This window comes from Brienomyrus brachyistius, chromosome 24 (assembly GCF_023856365.1).
Source record: "Brienomyrus brachyistius isolate T26 chromosome 24, BBRACH_0.4, whole genome shotgun sequence".
NCBI classification, from domain to species: domain Eukaryota; kingdom Metazoa; phylum Chordata; class Actinopteri; order Osteoglossiformes; family Mormyridae; genus Brienomyrus; species Brienomyrus brachyistius.
This window is the reverse complement of record NC_064556.1, coordinates 7,198,773-7,213,187: the sequence shown is the minus strand read 5'-3', so window position 1 is coordinate 7,213,187 and position 14,415 is coordinate 7,198,773. Positions and strand designations below refer to the sequence as shown.

The window sequence follows — 14,415 nt, the reverse complement described above, 5'->3', positions numbered from 1 at the left end:
TTCCAGCAGCAATGGGCACGAGGCAGGGAACAACCCAAGATGGAGGGCCAGCCTATCACAGCAGCCCAATACATCAAGGAGAAAATACAGGAGAATTTATCTCCAGAAAGGACCATCAACCTGTTCCACTGTCTGACTGAGCTGGGTGACAATTCTCTAGTAGAGGAAGTACAAAGATACCTGAATTCAGGAAACATTTCAGCAGAAGACCTCTCACCTGCACAGTACTCAGCTCTGGCCTTTGTGATGCTGATGTCAGATGAGGAGCTGGATGTGTTTGACCTGAAGAATTACATCAGACGAGATGAAGAGCACTGCAGGCTGTTGCCTGTGGTCAAGAACTCCAGGACGGCTCTGTAAGTGACGTGGGGATGGGAAATCATGTCTGGTCTGGCAGTTATACCTGAATATTGTTTGAAATGTGTAATATATATTATATATTTCTCCTCATGGATTAATAAGTGGGTTTTATTTTGATAATCACAGCTATAGCTGTTTGTATAGCAGTAGCTAATCCTGACCACAGCCTTTATAATGACTGAAGGTAGTGATGTCACTTTTTGTTTGTTACTACGTTTCCATTCCCATCCAGTCTGCCTTCTGATCACAGCACAGCATCCTAACCTGCTATAGAAACAGTGAGGGCTCTTTATCCACAGGGTGTATAAGTGGTATGTGAGTGTTATTGTCAGCAGGCGTGTTCATGTGATGGAGCCCAGAGCTGGGAGCTTCTGTATGACTGCTGTCTCTGGCTGCTCACTGGCGCCCTCTGCTGGCCTCAGCTGCACCTGGCTGAGGATGTGATGACACATCTAGTCTGGCAGAAATAGATAAACATTGTTTAAAATATATAATGAATATGTATATATGTTATTTATTTCCCCTCTTTTATTAACAAGGTTTCTTTTTAATCTAGTTTATATTAACTGAAGGTAGCGATGTAGTAAAAACAAAAAAGACAAGATTTCCACGACCATCCTTTGTGTAACAAATAACCAAAGATACAGCATCATACAGAATGGTCCAGTTTTCATTAATAGGAGGAAAACCAGTCATATTCATTTCAGTTCTGGATGCTGTAGGAAGCATTTCTGTAAATACGGGGTGTGGTTCGTGACTCTTTGGGTTTGGACTCTGTGTCCATGAGCGGAAGGTCGCTGGTTCAGATCTCTTGGCTGGCAGAGTGATGTCATCGCTGGGTCCTTGACCTGTAGGGGTGCTGGATGCCTGCCGATCTTGCGCTGTGACCCCCAAACTTCCTCTCACCTGTATATGTGTCGGCGTGTCTTTTGGAGAGTGAGATGGGAGGGGCGAAAAGACAATTTCCCCTTGGGGGGTGAATGAAGTATCATTATTCATAAATCATTCAAACAAACATTTTTTCTAAAAGCATATTTCACAGGACTGATAGCTCTCTGATTAGTGTATTGTTGATTAGGGCTGGGCGATAAGTAAAAAAATGTGTATGTGTCATTTAGTTTAAAAATATTGCAATAAATAATCATTTTGAGTCCCCCCCCCCCCCCCCCCCCCCGCCCAAACACTGAATGCAATTTCAGTTCATTTCAGTTCAGTTTTATTTATATAGTATATTTTCACAACATTACATCACCTCAAAGCACTTTACAGCATCCCTGCCCAAAGCCCCCAGTGAGCAAGTCAGAGGGACAGTGGCAAAGAAAGACATCCTCCAGGGGGCAACAGAGGAAGCCCTAACCCTAACCAGACCCAAAGGGGGAGCCCATCCTCCAGGGGGCAGCAGCAGGCCAGAAGGACGTCACAAGTAGTGGAAATTTTAATATCTCCACCAATATGTTTTGAAATTAATTGCATTTTAATTAATTATTATTTAATGATGTTTATTAACTAATTGTTATGCCAAATGGTTGGTTCCTCCAAACTCAATTGCGAATCCCAGTGAGTCGGTTAGTATAAGTGGATTCACTAGTTACCAGTATCGCTTAGTAACCTGGGTTAGAAGGCTCATCTAGCGAGCTGCATCACCAGGTAATGCAAACGATCTGTAGCGAAGCTCCCCTCGCGGCCAATGAGAGAGAGTCTCGCGATATTTCAGGCGAGTTTGAGGTTTCAGAGCTTAGTAGCCAGATCACACAGAGGCAGGACTATTGTGAGCACTCAATGAACGGAGGCTGAAGTTGTGTAAAAGACATGCATTTATTCCTAAGTAACACTACAACTAACATAAGACAGACATTACACTTCACATAAACAACAAACACAAAATAACGGAATAGAACCAAACAGAATGTAACATGAAAATGCTGTGACCAGATTTAAAATGGGTAACCTTAAAAGGGAAATACTGTTCTGCAAAGCAAGTACAGTTTGTGGAAACACGACCCTAAAGTCATAAAGCAGGTTAACAGAACTGCTTAGGTTGTTAGAATGAAAGGAAACTGGTTTACTTGGTTGCAGAGTGGGTGGGGGGGGGCTCTTGGCAGTTGGTTGCGGAGACTGATGAGCTGACGGGTGATGGCACTCAGGGAGGCGCGGCGTTTGCAGCAGTTGTTGGAGTGGAGCCCCTTTGATTCTCTCTCCTTGTGAAGCTTTAAGGTGAAAGGCTCTGTCTTGGTTGCAGTTCTCTGTTGGGTAGCAGGCCTTCACCGGCAGGCTTCAGGAGGGCTTCTTGTGGGCTGCTCTTCTCCTGGGCTGATGTTCTCTGCTGCTCCCCCCTTTGTGCCAGGTTTTATAGTCTAAAGTTCATGAATAGGAATGACCAGGAATTCGACTCCTGGACCAATGGCTGACCATCTATTTGGTGGGCTTTCAGAGGGGTGTCTGTGGCAGTCTTTTTGGTATTTATGACTAGACTGGTACCACTTTACCGATGATTTTCATTAAACTGGTGTAACTTTTGATACATACAGTTTCATGGTAACCACTGAGCAGATTTGGAATCAGGAGTGATTTTCCATCAGTTTGACACCAATCATGCCATACCAGCCTGGCGGTTCACATCTCATACCATCTGTATTAATTAATTAACAATTACTTATATCATGTATGTTACTGACACACATCAGTATATGGTATAGGTGGTTTGGGTGGCACCTCAACAGATGTTACACTTTATACAGATATTACATGACATATTCACATTCAAACAGCACATCTTACCCTTAGATAGGCATGGCTGTTAGTCTGTGGTAATACCAATTTAAATTGCACATCTGGGAACAACATATTTTGCTTAGTGTGGATTATCCCAATTAATCTTCTCCCCAGAATGGATAATGTACACCTTAATTCTGTCTTTTAATGCAGAATAGTAGAGGACAAAGAGCTTGCTAACGGCCACAAAGATCAGATAAGGCCACCGAGGAATGTGGAAGAGAAAGGGGGGGGGGGGTGTTTGTCAAACAAAGAAAAAGAATCTCTGAAAGTTAAGACACATACAAACATAACCTGTCTGTATATTGAGACTAGTAGTCATGAGTAAATTAATATACAGATATACAACAGCCAAACTTAAAAGAAACTTTCTTTAGGGTGTTGGTCTGTTGGGTGAGTGGTATGTAAGGCAGGATGTCTGGGGAGGGGGTTGTGTGCCAAGTTGAGGGGCCCCTGTCCTTGGGGTCCACTCTGCTGTCCGTAGGTCCCTAAATCTTTGGGCAATAAAAATTGGAGTGCTGGCCCCCCTTGTTATCTGTGTGTGTTTAAATGTGTCTGTGTGTGTGGGGTCATTAACCCCCCTGTGGTGCCTAGGCCAATGTGTGCCTCTCGTACCAGGATAGGCCTTGTCTCAGGCCACCTGGAATTTAAGCTCTGTGATATGTGCATGTGTGTCCTACAGCTGCTGGGAATGTTCACATCTCCTCCTTTCAGTGATACGTGTCGAGTGTAGGGACACCTGGCAGAAAGATGGCTAAGGACTGCACTGGAAGCACTGGTCTGACTGTTATGGGAGGTTCACGTCCATCTTGCTGTTGATGTGTTCCTATATATTCCTGTATATTCTGTGATTTTTGGCTGTAGCTTCTACTTAATGTTTTTACCTCTAGTTCTGAGCAAAGATGCACTGACTCACAATTAGTGATCATATGACTGCAGCAGATTGTCAGACGCACAGAACACTCTGCAGACTATAATTCATTTGAAGTGTAAGCTGTGCTGCTAATTATACTGAAAACAAATGCTTATTGTAATGCTTTGTATTTTACTCATGTGTAGGATGTGTATGTGTCTGTGTCTTAAAGTGTTTTCTGTTTCAGGCTGAACATCTGTGACCTCATAGATAAACACTGTGAAGTGCTGTCTTCAGCTCTAAGATCAAACTCCTCCCCCCTGAGAGAGCTGGACCTGAGTGACAATGACCTGAAGGATTCAGGAGTGAAGCTGCTCTCTGCTGGACTGGGGGATTTACACTGTAAACTGGAGATACTGAGGCCAGTATTACTGGGTATTCCACACTGTAAACTGGGGGTACTGAGGTCAGTATTACTGGGTATTCCACACTGTATGCTGGAGATACTGAGGTCAGTATTACTGGGTATTCCACACTATAAAGAGAAGATAGTGAGCAATTAGCTAAGGGAAAGGGAGGAGGGGGCCTGCCTTGTCCTAGACACTAAATTGTAATTCTTGAAACATTTATTAGAGCAGTCACATTTATTTAATAATTGTAATGGTGAGGTGATATTATTTATTGGGGAGTTTCTGTCTCTCTGTCTGCAGGCTGTCAGGATGTAGAGTCACAGAAGAAGGCTGTTCTTCCCTGGCTTCAGCTCTGAAGTTAAACCCCTCACACCTGAGAGAGCTGGATCTGAGCTACAATCACCCTGGAGACTCAGGAGTGAAGCTGCTCTCTGCTCTACTGGAGGATCCCAGCTGTAAACTGGAGAAGCTGCAGTGAGTACAGAATATGCATTTTACACAAAAGTAACTGGACACCAAGAAAACCCACAATGCCTTTCAGCAGTTACATAATAAACAAACACAAACAGCTTCTGTTTTCTTCTCCTACTTCCTTATATCCCACAATCTTATCAGCCCTCGATCCATGCTAGAAATAATTAAGCAGTGAAGCAGGAAACATCTATTTAACCATATAATCCATGAAAACATATGTGAGGTTTTCAGTGGGGTTCGGGTCTGGGGACTGAGATGGCCATGGCAGTAGCTTGATTCTGCGGTCAGCTGACCATTTTTATGTTGATTTGGACATGTGCTTAGGATCACCGTCCTGCTGGAAGATCCAATGAAGCCCCAGTTTTTGTTTCCTGGCAGCAGCAGCCAAACTTTGATATATAATGTCCTGGTATTTCATGGACCCCATAGTGCCATGTACCCTAACGAGGTTTCCAGGGTTTTTGGAGGAAAAACAGCCCCACAACATCACAGAACCTCCACCATATCTTACAGCTGGGATAAGGTTAATTTCATTATAAGCATCCTTCTTTTTACGCCAAACCCACCTTGAATGTTTATTGCAAAAAGCTCCATTTTTGTTTCATCAGACCATTGAATTTGATTCCAGTCAAAGTTGTATAATGTTTTGCAAACTCCTGGCACTAACATTTTAAGTAACTGACAGAAAAAGCTTCTTTCTGTCATAACTTTCAAAACGTCTGTTAGCATGAAGGGGGCGTCTGATGGTTTTTTGGAGACGTGGTAACCCCAAGGTTTTACTTTGTCTGGTAATTGACTAACAGTCATCCTTGGGGATTTTTTGCCTCTCTTACGATCCTCCTCACTGTATGTGGGGGTAAAATAAACTTGGCTCCTCTTTCAGGCAGGTTTCTAACAGTTCCAGTTGATGTCCACTTTTTCATTATTGTCCTAACAGTAGAAATGGGCATTTTAAGGCGAGTAGCTATTTTTTAATACCCATTCCCTGACTTATGAAGGTCAGCACACTTCTCCCTCATTTGGTCTGTGTGTCTCTTATGTTTCCCATGTTGATGGATGACTAAGGGAATTTGGCCTCTGTGTCTCCTCATGTTTGTACCCCAGTTACTCAGGAAGTCATGGATTACAGCTTGAAGGTTCCTATTCCAATCAACTCAAAGTTGTATAATTTACATGGGAAACATGCTTCAGTTACATTGCGGTCACTATAATTTGCAGGGCTGCCAATAATCGTGGTTCATGTGTTTTTGTTAAATTCTTCATCAAGAAATAATTATTTTTCTTCAAATAAATTGATTTCCATTAAAGGTTGGATTTTTCTCATTTTTTCCGTGTGAGATGAAGCAACTTTTCTTACCCCTTTTACAAAGGGGTACCAATAATTGCAGAGGGCATGTATGTATAACTGAGGCTGATGTGGTACAAAGCCTGGCTAAGCTCAAAATAAATAAATCGCAGGGCCCTGATGGCATCTTACCTATAGTCTTAAAAGAGATGAGGGATATTATTAGCCAACCTTTATCTTAAATATTCCAGAAATCGTTATCTGCGGGTGTGGTACCATCTGATTGGAAGCATGCTAATATTACACCCATATTCAAAAAAGGGGATAGAAGTAACCCAGCAAACTATAGGCCAATCAGTTTAACTAGCATTACTGGAAAAAGTATGGAAACTATAATCCAAATGAACATGGTAGATTACCTGGATACAAATAACATTCTGAGGGATAGCCAGCATGGATTTAGGAGAGGTAGATCCTGTTCAACTAATTTACTTGAGTTCTTTTAGGAAGCTACAAGAGAACTTGATCACAAAAAGTACTTAGATTTCATGAAGGCCTTTGATGTTGTCCCCCTCAAACGGCTCTTGCTTAAGCTCAAAACTGCAGGGATTTTAGGACTGTAGTAGCTTTTTGGAGACGTGGTAAAGATTTGTAAAGAGGGTTCAGTGGGGATCACTGCGAGGACATCGGGGGCAGTGCCTCTGGATTGGAAAACCGGGGTGGTGGTCCCCCTCTTCAAGAAGGGAGACTGGATGGTGTGCTCCAACTATAGGGGATGACACTCCTCAGCCTCCCTGGTAAGGTCTATTCGGCATTCGACCGCAACCCTCGGGGAGTCCTGTGGGGAGTGCTTCGGGAGTATGGGGTCCCGGGCTGCCTTATAAGGGCTGTTCGGTCCCTGTACAACCAGTGTCAGAGCTTGGTCCGCATTGTCGGCAGTAAGTCGGACTTGTTCCTAGTTGGGGTTGTACTCCACCAGGGCTGCCATTTGTCACCAATTCTGTTCATACCTTTTTTGGACAGAATTTCTAGGCGCAGCCAGGGCGTTGAGGGTGTCCGGTTTGGTGGCCTCAGGATTAGGTCTCTGCTTTTTGCAAATGATGTGGTTCTGTTGACCTCATCAGACCGTGACCTTTGGCTCTCACTGGAGCAGTTCGCAGCCAAGTGTGAAGCGGGACAAAAATCAGCACCTCAAAATCCAAGACCATGGTCCTCAGCCGGAAAAGGGTGAAGCGCATCGAGAGGAGCCAGATGAGGTGGCTCGGGCATCTGGTCAGGATGCCTCCTGGACGCCTCCCTGGTGAGGTGTTCCGGGCATGTCCCACTGGGACTATATCTCTCGGCTGGCCTGGGAATGCCTCAGAATTCCCCCAGAGGAGCTGGATGAAGTGGCCAGGGAGAGGGAAGTCTGGGTTTCCCGGCTTAGGCTGCTGCCCCCATGGCCCGACCCGGAAAAGCGGTAGATAATGAATGGATGGATGGATGGATGGATGGATGGATGTAGCAGCTTGGATTGACAACTGCTTAACAGACAGGAAGCAGCGGGTAGTTATTAGAGGCACAATGTCACAGAGGGCCTGCGTTTATAGTGGGGTACCGCAGGGTTCAAGTTTAGGACCACTATTGTTCCTAATTTACATTAATGATAATGACACCAATATATGCAGTAAACTAGTTAAATTTGCAGATGACACCAAGGTGAGTGGTGCAGCAGATACTGATCTAACAGCGGAGAGGCTACAAAGGGATCTGGATTTAATTAGCAACTGGGCTGATACCTGGCAGATGAAATTTAACATAGATAAATGTAAGGTAATCCATGCAGGGAGCAGAAATATAAAGTACAGATATTTTATGGGTTCCACTGAAATAAAGGTAGCTGATTATGAGAAAGAGCTCGAAGTGTATGTTGATGCTTCCATGTCCCACTCTCGCCAATATGGGGAAGCACTTACTGTAGAAAGGCCAATAGGATGTTGGGTTACATCTCTAGGTGTGTGGAGTTTAAATTAAATGAGGTGATGCTAAGATTATACAATTCCTTGGTAAGACCCCAGATAGAATATTGTTTTAATGTGAGAGGGGGATATAGGGCTTTCGAAGGAACAAACAGGTTCGCTTTTTTCCGTCCAGAAATATTTATTAAAATATACACAAAATTATGATATATTTCATAAGCATTGATTGATAATCCCATTAATTAATAAAATGGAAAAGTAGCCACAAGCCATCTACACTCGGACGTGCTATAATCACCCACCTTCACATACGGACGGGGAAGTAATGCTGTAAATGAGCTCATTTCAAATTTGATGCCTGCTACACGTCCCAAAAAAGTTGGTACGAGGGAAACAAATGGCTGAAAAAGCAAGAAAGTTTAAAAAGATTCAGCGGGGAGAACATTTAGCAATTAATTAAGTTAATTGATAACAGGCCTGTAACCTGATTAGCATTAAAAGCGATGTCTTACAGAGGCAGAGTCTCTCAGAAGTAAAGATGGGCAGAGGCTCTCCAATCTGTGAAAGAGTGAATAAAAAGATTGTGGAATACTTTAAAAACAATGTTCCTCAATGTGAAATTGCAAAGGATTTGCAAATCTCATCATCTACAGTACATAACATCATCAAAAGATTGAGAGAAACTGGAGATATCTCTGTGCATAAGGGACAAGGCCGAAGACCTGTATTGGATGCCCGTGGTCTTCAGGTCCTCAGACAACTCTGCATCACTCATCGGCATGATTGTGTCAATGACATTACTAAATGGGCCCAGGAATACTTCCAGAAAGCACAGTCGGTAAACACAATCTGCCGTGCCATCTGCAGATGCCAGCTAAAGCTCTATCATGCAAAAAGGAAGCCACATCTGAACATGGTCCAGAAGCGCCGTCGTGTCCTGTGGGCCAAGACTCATGTGAAATGGACTGTTTCAAAGTGGGAATGTGTTCTATGGCCAGACGAGTCCAAATGTGACATTCTTGTTGGTAATGAAGGGCACCGTGTCCTCCGGGCTAAAGAGGAGGGAGACCTTCCAACGTGTTATCAGCGTTCAGTTCAAAAGCCAGCATCTCTGATGGTATGGGGGTGCATAAGTGCATAATTACCTGTGACACCCATAGTGCACTGTGGACAAGTATCAATGCTGACTACTTTTTATATTGAGTCACATGTTTTATGTGATTTATTTTGTACTGAAGTGAAGGCAGGGCGGCATGGTGGTGCAGTGGTTAGCATTGTTGCCTCACACCTCTGGGTTCGAGTCTCCGCCTGGGTTACATGTATGTTGAGTTTGCATGTTCTCCCCATGTCGTCGTGGGGTTTCCTCCGGGTACTCCGGTTTCCCCCCACAGTCCAAAAACATGCTGAGGCTAATTGGAGTTGCTAAATTGCCCATAGGTGTGCATGTGTGAGTGAATGGTGTGTTAGTGTGCCCTGCGATGGGCTGGCCCCCCATCCTGGGTTGTTCCCTGCCTCGTGCCCATTGCTTCCGGGATAGACCCCCCGTGACCCAGTAGGATAAGTGGTTTGGAAAATGGATGGATGGATGGATAGATGGATGGATGGATGGATGAACTGAAGGCCAGTATTTGTCACTGTGAATATGTTGTTGCAGACGTCCATCCAGAAATCAGAGCTGGAGGAAAGATAAGGTCCTTATTCCAATGAATTTTTGGTACAAGTATCAAAGTGTCTGTCGCAGATGGAGGATTATATATTCTAGAGGTTAGTTTCTTTTTATTTTTACGTTGGAGAATGTTGTCTCATCTTAGGAGGATTCAGTGTATTATGTTTGAGGTTCATTTTGGTTTTGATGCTGGATTCAATTAGTAAATATTAGAAAAATTACCTATTCTTAACTCATATTTATGGAATAAGTCTTCGAATGTCATGAAATGACTGTTATTGAAGAGTAGATGGAGATGTGTAATCCCTTTCTGTTCCCGTGAGTGATAGTGAATAGTGATATTGTGAAGTAGGAAGCCCAGATTATTCCAGATTGGCGTGTATTTACAGGGTCTGAGAGTACAGTTAGTGATTCTAATGGCTTTCCACTGGGCTGTCAGTGCTGTGAAAATGGCAGCACTGTGTTGTTAAAGCAGTTTTGTTCCTTTAATGAAATTTTGAGTGTCTGCATGTCTGAGATTTTTACAGTATAGCTGCTCCTGCTGTAACCATGAGCTGCTGTTACTGCTGTAGTGTGACCATTTAGTTAAGTCTTGCAGTTGATTTGCTAAGTAATAATGAAGAAAAATGATCTTTTAATCCACCTTGAGATTTATGTTTCTGTAATGTGGAATGTTTGATTTTGCGTTTTTGTTTTTCATCTATTGTTTTGAGTAAGGGGGTGTAGTTGAGGGTAACCAAGTCTGACAGCCTGGGGTAGATGTAGATACCCAAGTACCGGATATTTCCGGTGTGAAATGGACCATCCTGATCAGCTGAATCCCAGGCATCTTCAGACAGTGCGAATATTATGGGTGTTTTCCAGTTTATTGTGTAGTTTGATAGATTTGAAAAGGTATTAATAAAATTAAAATTTCATATATTGAGGGTTTTGTAAAAACAGCAAGATATCATCTGCATAGAGACTAATTTTGTGTTCAGTTATTTGCATGAATTCCATTTATTTCACTGTTCTGTCATACTGCTGCCGCAAGTGTTTCTATGAAGATGGCAAACAATGAAGGAGAGAGTGGGCATGCAGGCCGTCTTCCCTGTCGGAGTGTGAATGCAGGTGATGTGATCCCATCTGTGACACTGTAGCTTTGGCTGAGCTGTACAGTATTTTAACCCAGTGGGTGAACGGCACTCCGAAATCAAATCTATGTAATTTATTAAAGAGAAATGTCCACCTGACTGTCAGATGCCGTTTCTGCATCTAATGATGTAATCATGGTTGTAGTGTGGGTATGCTGAGCAGTATTGACTAAATTTAATAATCTATGGATGTTGTCTGAGGCATGTCTTGTCTTGATGAAGTTTGTCTGATCAGGATGGATTATAATGACGAGTGTCAAGAGCATTTGTAATGATTTTCAAGTCTGTATTCATTAGTGAGAGTGGCGGGTAACTGGAGGGTTGTGTTGGGTCTTTATCGGGTCTCAATAACACTGTAATGGCCGGTAACTGGAGGGTTGTGTTGGGTCTTTATCGGGTCTCAGTAACACTGTAATGGCTGGTAACTGGAGGGTTGTGTTGGGTCTTTATCGGGTCTCAATAACACTGTAATGGCCGGTAACTGGAGGGTTGTGTTGGGTCTTTATCGGGTCTCAGTAACACTGTAATGGCCGGTAACTGGAGGGTTGTGTTGGGTCTTTATCGGGTCTCAGTAACACTGTAATGGCCGGTAACTGGAGGGTTGTGTTGGGTCTTTATCGGGTCTCAGTAACACTGTAATGGCCGGTAACTGGAGGGTTGTGTTTGGTCTTTATCGGGTCTCAGTAACACTGTAATGGTCCCTGCGCTCATATGTGATAGGATTTGTGATGTAAGGAATAATTGACGACGGGCCGTTGAATTATTAAAAAATAATGCACACCCGAGGTGATAATGCGGCCACGACACGAAGTGGAGTGGCCGTTACACCTCGGGTGTGCATTATTTTCTAATAATTCAACGGTCCAGAGTCAATTATTCCGCTTATACTACGGTTGCCACACCTCAAGACATCGATCAGATGATATATTTCAAGGGATTCGTCCGGTTTTTCTACTTAAATCGCTATTGTGAGTAGGATTATTTCTTCCGCATCTCATCCAACGACTCTTTTGCTAGTTCCAAAACGTCATTTTAAAGCTGGCAATGGAGGCTTCAGCCGTTGATAGCAGACTAATGCAGTTAATAATGAAGTTATTAGAAAGAGAGCAAGAGAGACAGAGACACAGAGAAAGAGAAACAGAGAGAGAGAGAACTTGTATGAATTAGGCTACCTCTGTGTGTCCCTCAACAGTGTTCTGAAGCACTGTCTCTAAACTGTAAGTCTGCTTTAAGATGCAGCGCTGTTATTACCTCGCTAGTGAGAAATGTCATGTGTAGCCTTTAAGTTGGTACACTAGGCTAACTAATACTGATGCAGTTTCATATTCACCGTAAATATAAAAATTTACTTTCGGAAAATCGTCTGTCATGTTGTTGTTTTTGTTAGTCCTGTGTGCTGTATAGGTACTGTATGCTAATTTCCGTTATTACAGTTAACTATGCGAAGTGATATGGAACTGTAATGCGGTCAAGAGAGCTACCTGGAACTACGTTCGCCGTGCGTTTATCTGAAAATAATTGCACGCCTCAGAACGTTCGTCAGCCAATCTGATTCAAGCATTCAACTATCCCGTAGTATAAGTATTTTTAATTTCTCTTACCAGTTTATTGAAGAGTGGAGATAATATGTCCCAAAAATGTGTATAGATTTCTGCATGGTAACCATCCGGTCTAGCGATTGCTTGTTAGGCATTTGGTTGAGGATCTTATGGAGTTCTTCTGATGTTAATGGTGCATCAAGCAGAGGTGGAGACTTCAGGTCCAGGGAGTACAAATCCAGACCAAGATTTTGTTTCAACAATCCAGCTGAATACTAGTGACTGTGACTCTTTATATTTAACGGGTTGGTTGAAACAAAATCTTGGTCTGGATTTGTAATCTCTGGACCTGAAATCTCCACCTCTGGTGTCAAGGGCATCTGCTGTTTCATTGGTTAACATGGGTAAGTCAAGATTATTCAAAAATGATTCTATATCAACTGGATCTCGTTCTTGTTCTGAGAAGTATAGGTTCTTATAAAATGTTCAAAAAATGTTAATTTTACGTGATTATTGAAATATTTATTAGAGGATTCAGGTTTAATTAAAAGTAATGCTTGTAATGGTGAGGTGAACTTATTTATTGTGGAATTTTTGTCTGTCTATCTGCAGGCTGTCAGGCTGTAGAGTCACAGAAGAAGGCTGTTCTTCCCTGGCTTCAACTCTGAGGTCAAACCCCTCACACCTGAGAGAGCTGGACCTGAGCTACAATCACCCAGGAGACTCAGGAGTGAAGCTGCTCTCTGCTGTACTGGAGGATCTCAGCTGTAAACTGGAGAAGCTGCAGTGAGTACAGAGTGTGTGTCTGACACGCTACAGATACTTATGCATGTATGTGAAGAAGAGGCACCAATAAATAAATGGATGCAGCAGTACTATGTCATTCTGCTTCTCCTGTAGTGTGGATCACGGTGGAGAGTGCAGGACCAGACCAGGCTTACAGAAATGTAAGTGTGTTTGCATGTTTTTATTAATAATACCATTAATACTATGTTATGGTTGTATTCACACAATTGTTATGATGAGTGTGGTTTTTTGCACTGTGTGTAGATGGATTTCCATGTTTGTGTTTAGGTGAGTGTCATGTTATTTTAGACATCCACACGAGAGAAAAAATATCAAAAACACTATCAATTCATTTAATCGTTTTTTTAAATATTTCTTTACAAATGCTTTATAGCTGCTCGTATTGTCTTTGTGTGGGAGTGTAGGATGGTTAAATATATTCTGATGTAGTTATACATCTTTAATTTCACAAAAAAAGAATCCTTTGCATTTGTACTTTTTGCACATGCTGTGAGTGTACAGTATGTGTTTTCTGTGTGAGATTCGTTAGTATTGTCCTAAGACAGCACCTGTAGGCAGTAACACCGGACTCTCTCCTCAATTGCAAAATGTGAATTTGCATTTTTACAGGGTGGTTCTGGAACCTTCCTTAATATTCATGAGAGAATATTACTGATTACTCACTGAATCCCTTAAACCAGGGGAGCCCAAATCCAGTCCTGGAGGGCCAGAGTCCTGCACATTTTTGGGTTTCCCCTCATTTAACACACCTGATTCAACTCCTTGTGCTAATTACCACACAGCTCTTGAGCTGAATCATTTGTGGTGGAAGAGGGAAAGAACTAAGCTACACAGGGCTCTGGCCCCCCAGGACTGGATTTCGACACCCCTGGATGTTAACTGGCCAATCAGGTAGTGCTCCCCTCATAAATATTAATCATCCAGCCAATCATGTAGGGCTTCGCTCATGAATATTAAAAAGTTCTCCTGATCCACGGTGCTAAAAGAAATTAGCGCCCGGGACACACTGGATGTGCGGCGGAAAATATCAAATTTAATTTCGGCGCCCAAAATTAACAGATTAGATCGGCCAAGTGCCTGCGCGAGATGCTGGGCTCACGCCTCGCGGTAGCGGCGGCGCATCTAGAGTCACGTGCGCGATAAGCGGTTCTCTATGGAA

The 14,415-nt window shown here is 42.9% G+C and overlaps 1 protein-coding gene across 45 annotated transcripts in view; it reads left to right on the top strand.

The window, feature by feature from the left end:
* The window catches only part of LOC125720048 (NACHT, LRR and PYD domains-containing protein 12-like), a 215,522-nt gene that overhangs the window by 154,380 nt on the left and 46,727 nt on the right, over positions 1-14,415 (top strand). For 30 of the 45 annotated variants that reach the window (XM_048995035.1, XM_048995036.1, XM_048995026.1 and 27 more), the window contains 2 exons: positions 4,696-4,869; positions 13,062-13,235. The exons of 4 other annotated variants lie outside the window; for them this stretch is intronic. In XM_048995035.1, the coding sequence (XP_048850992.1) occupies positions 4,696-4,869; positions 13,062-13,235 (348 nt within the window). Of the gene's footprint in view, positions 1-4,695; positions 4,870-13,061; positions 13,236-13,349; positions 13,397-14,415 lie in introns of all 45 variants that reach the window. 11 more of the 45 variants (XM_048995031.1, XM_048995030.1, XM_048995011.1 and 8 more) reach the window with 5 other exon arrangements.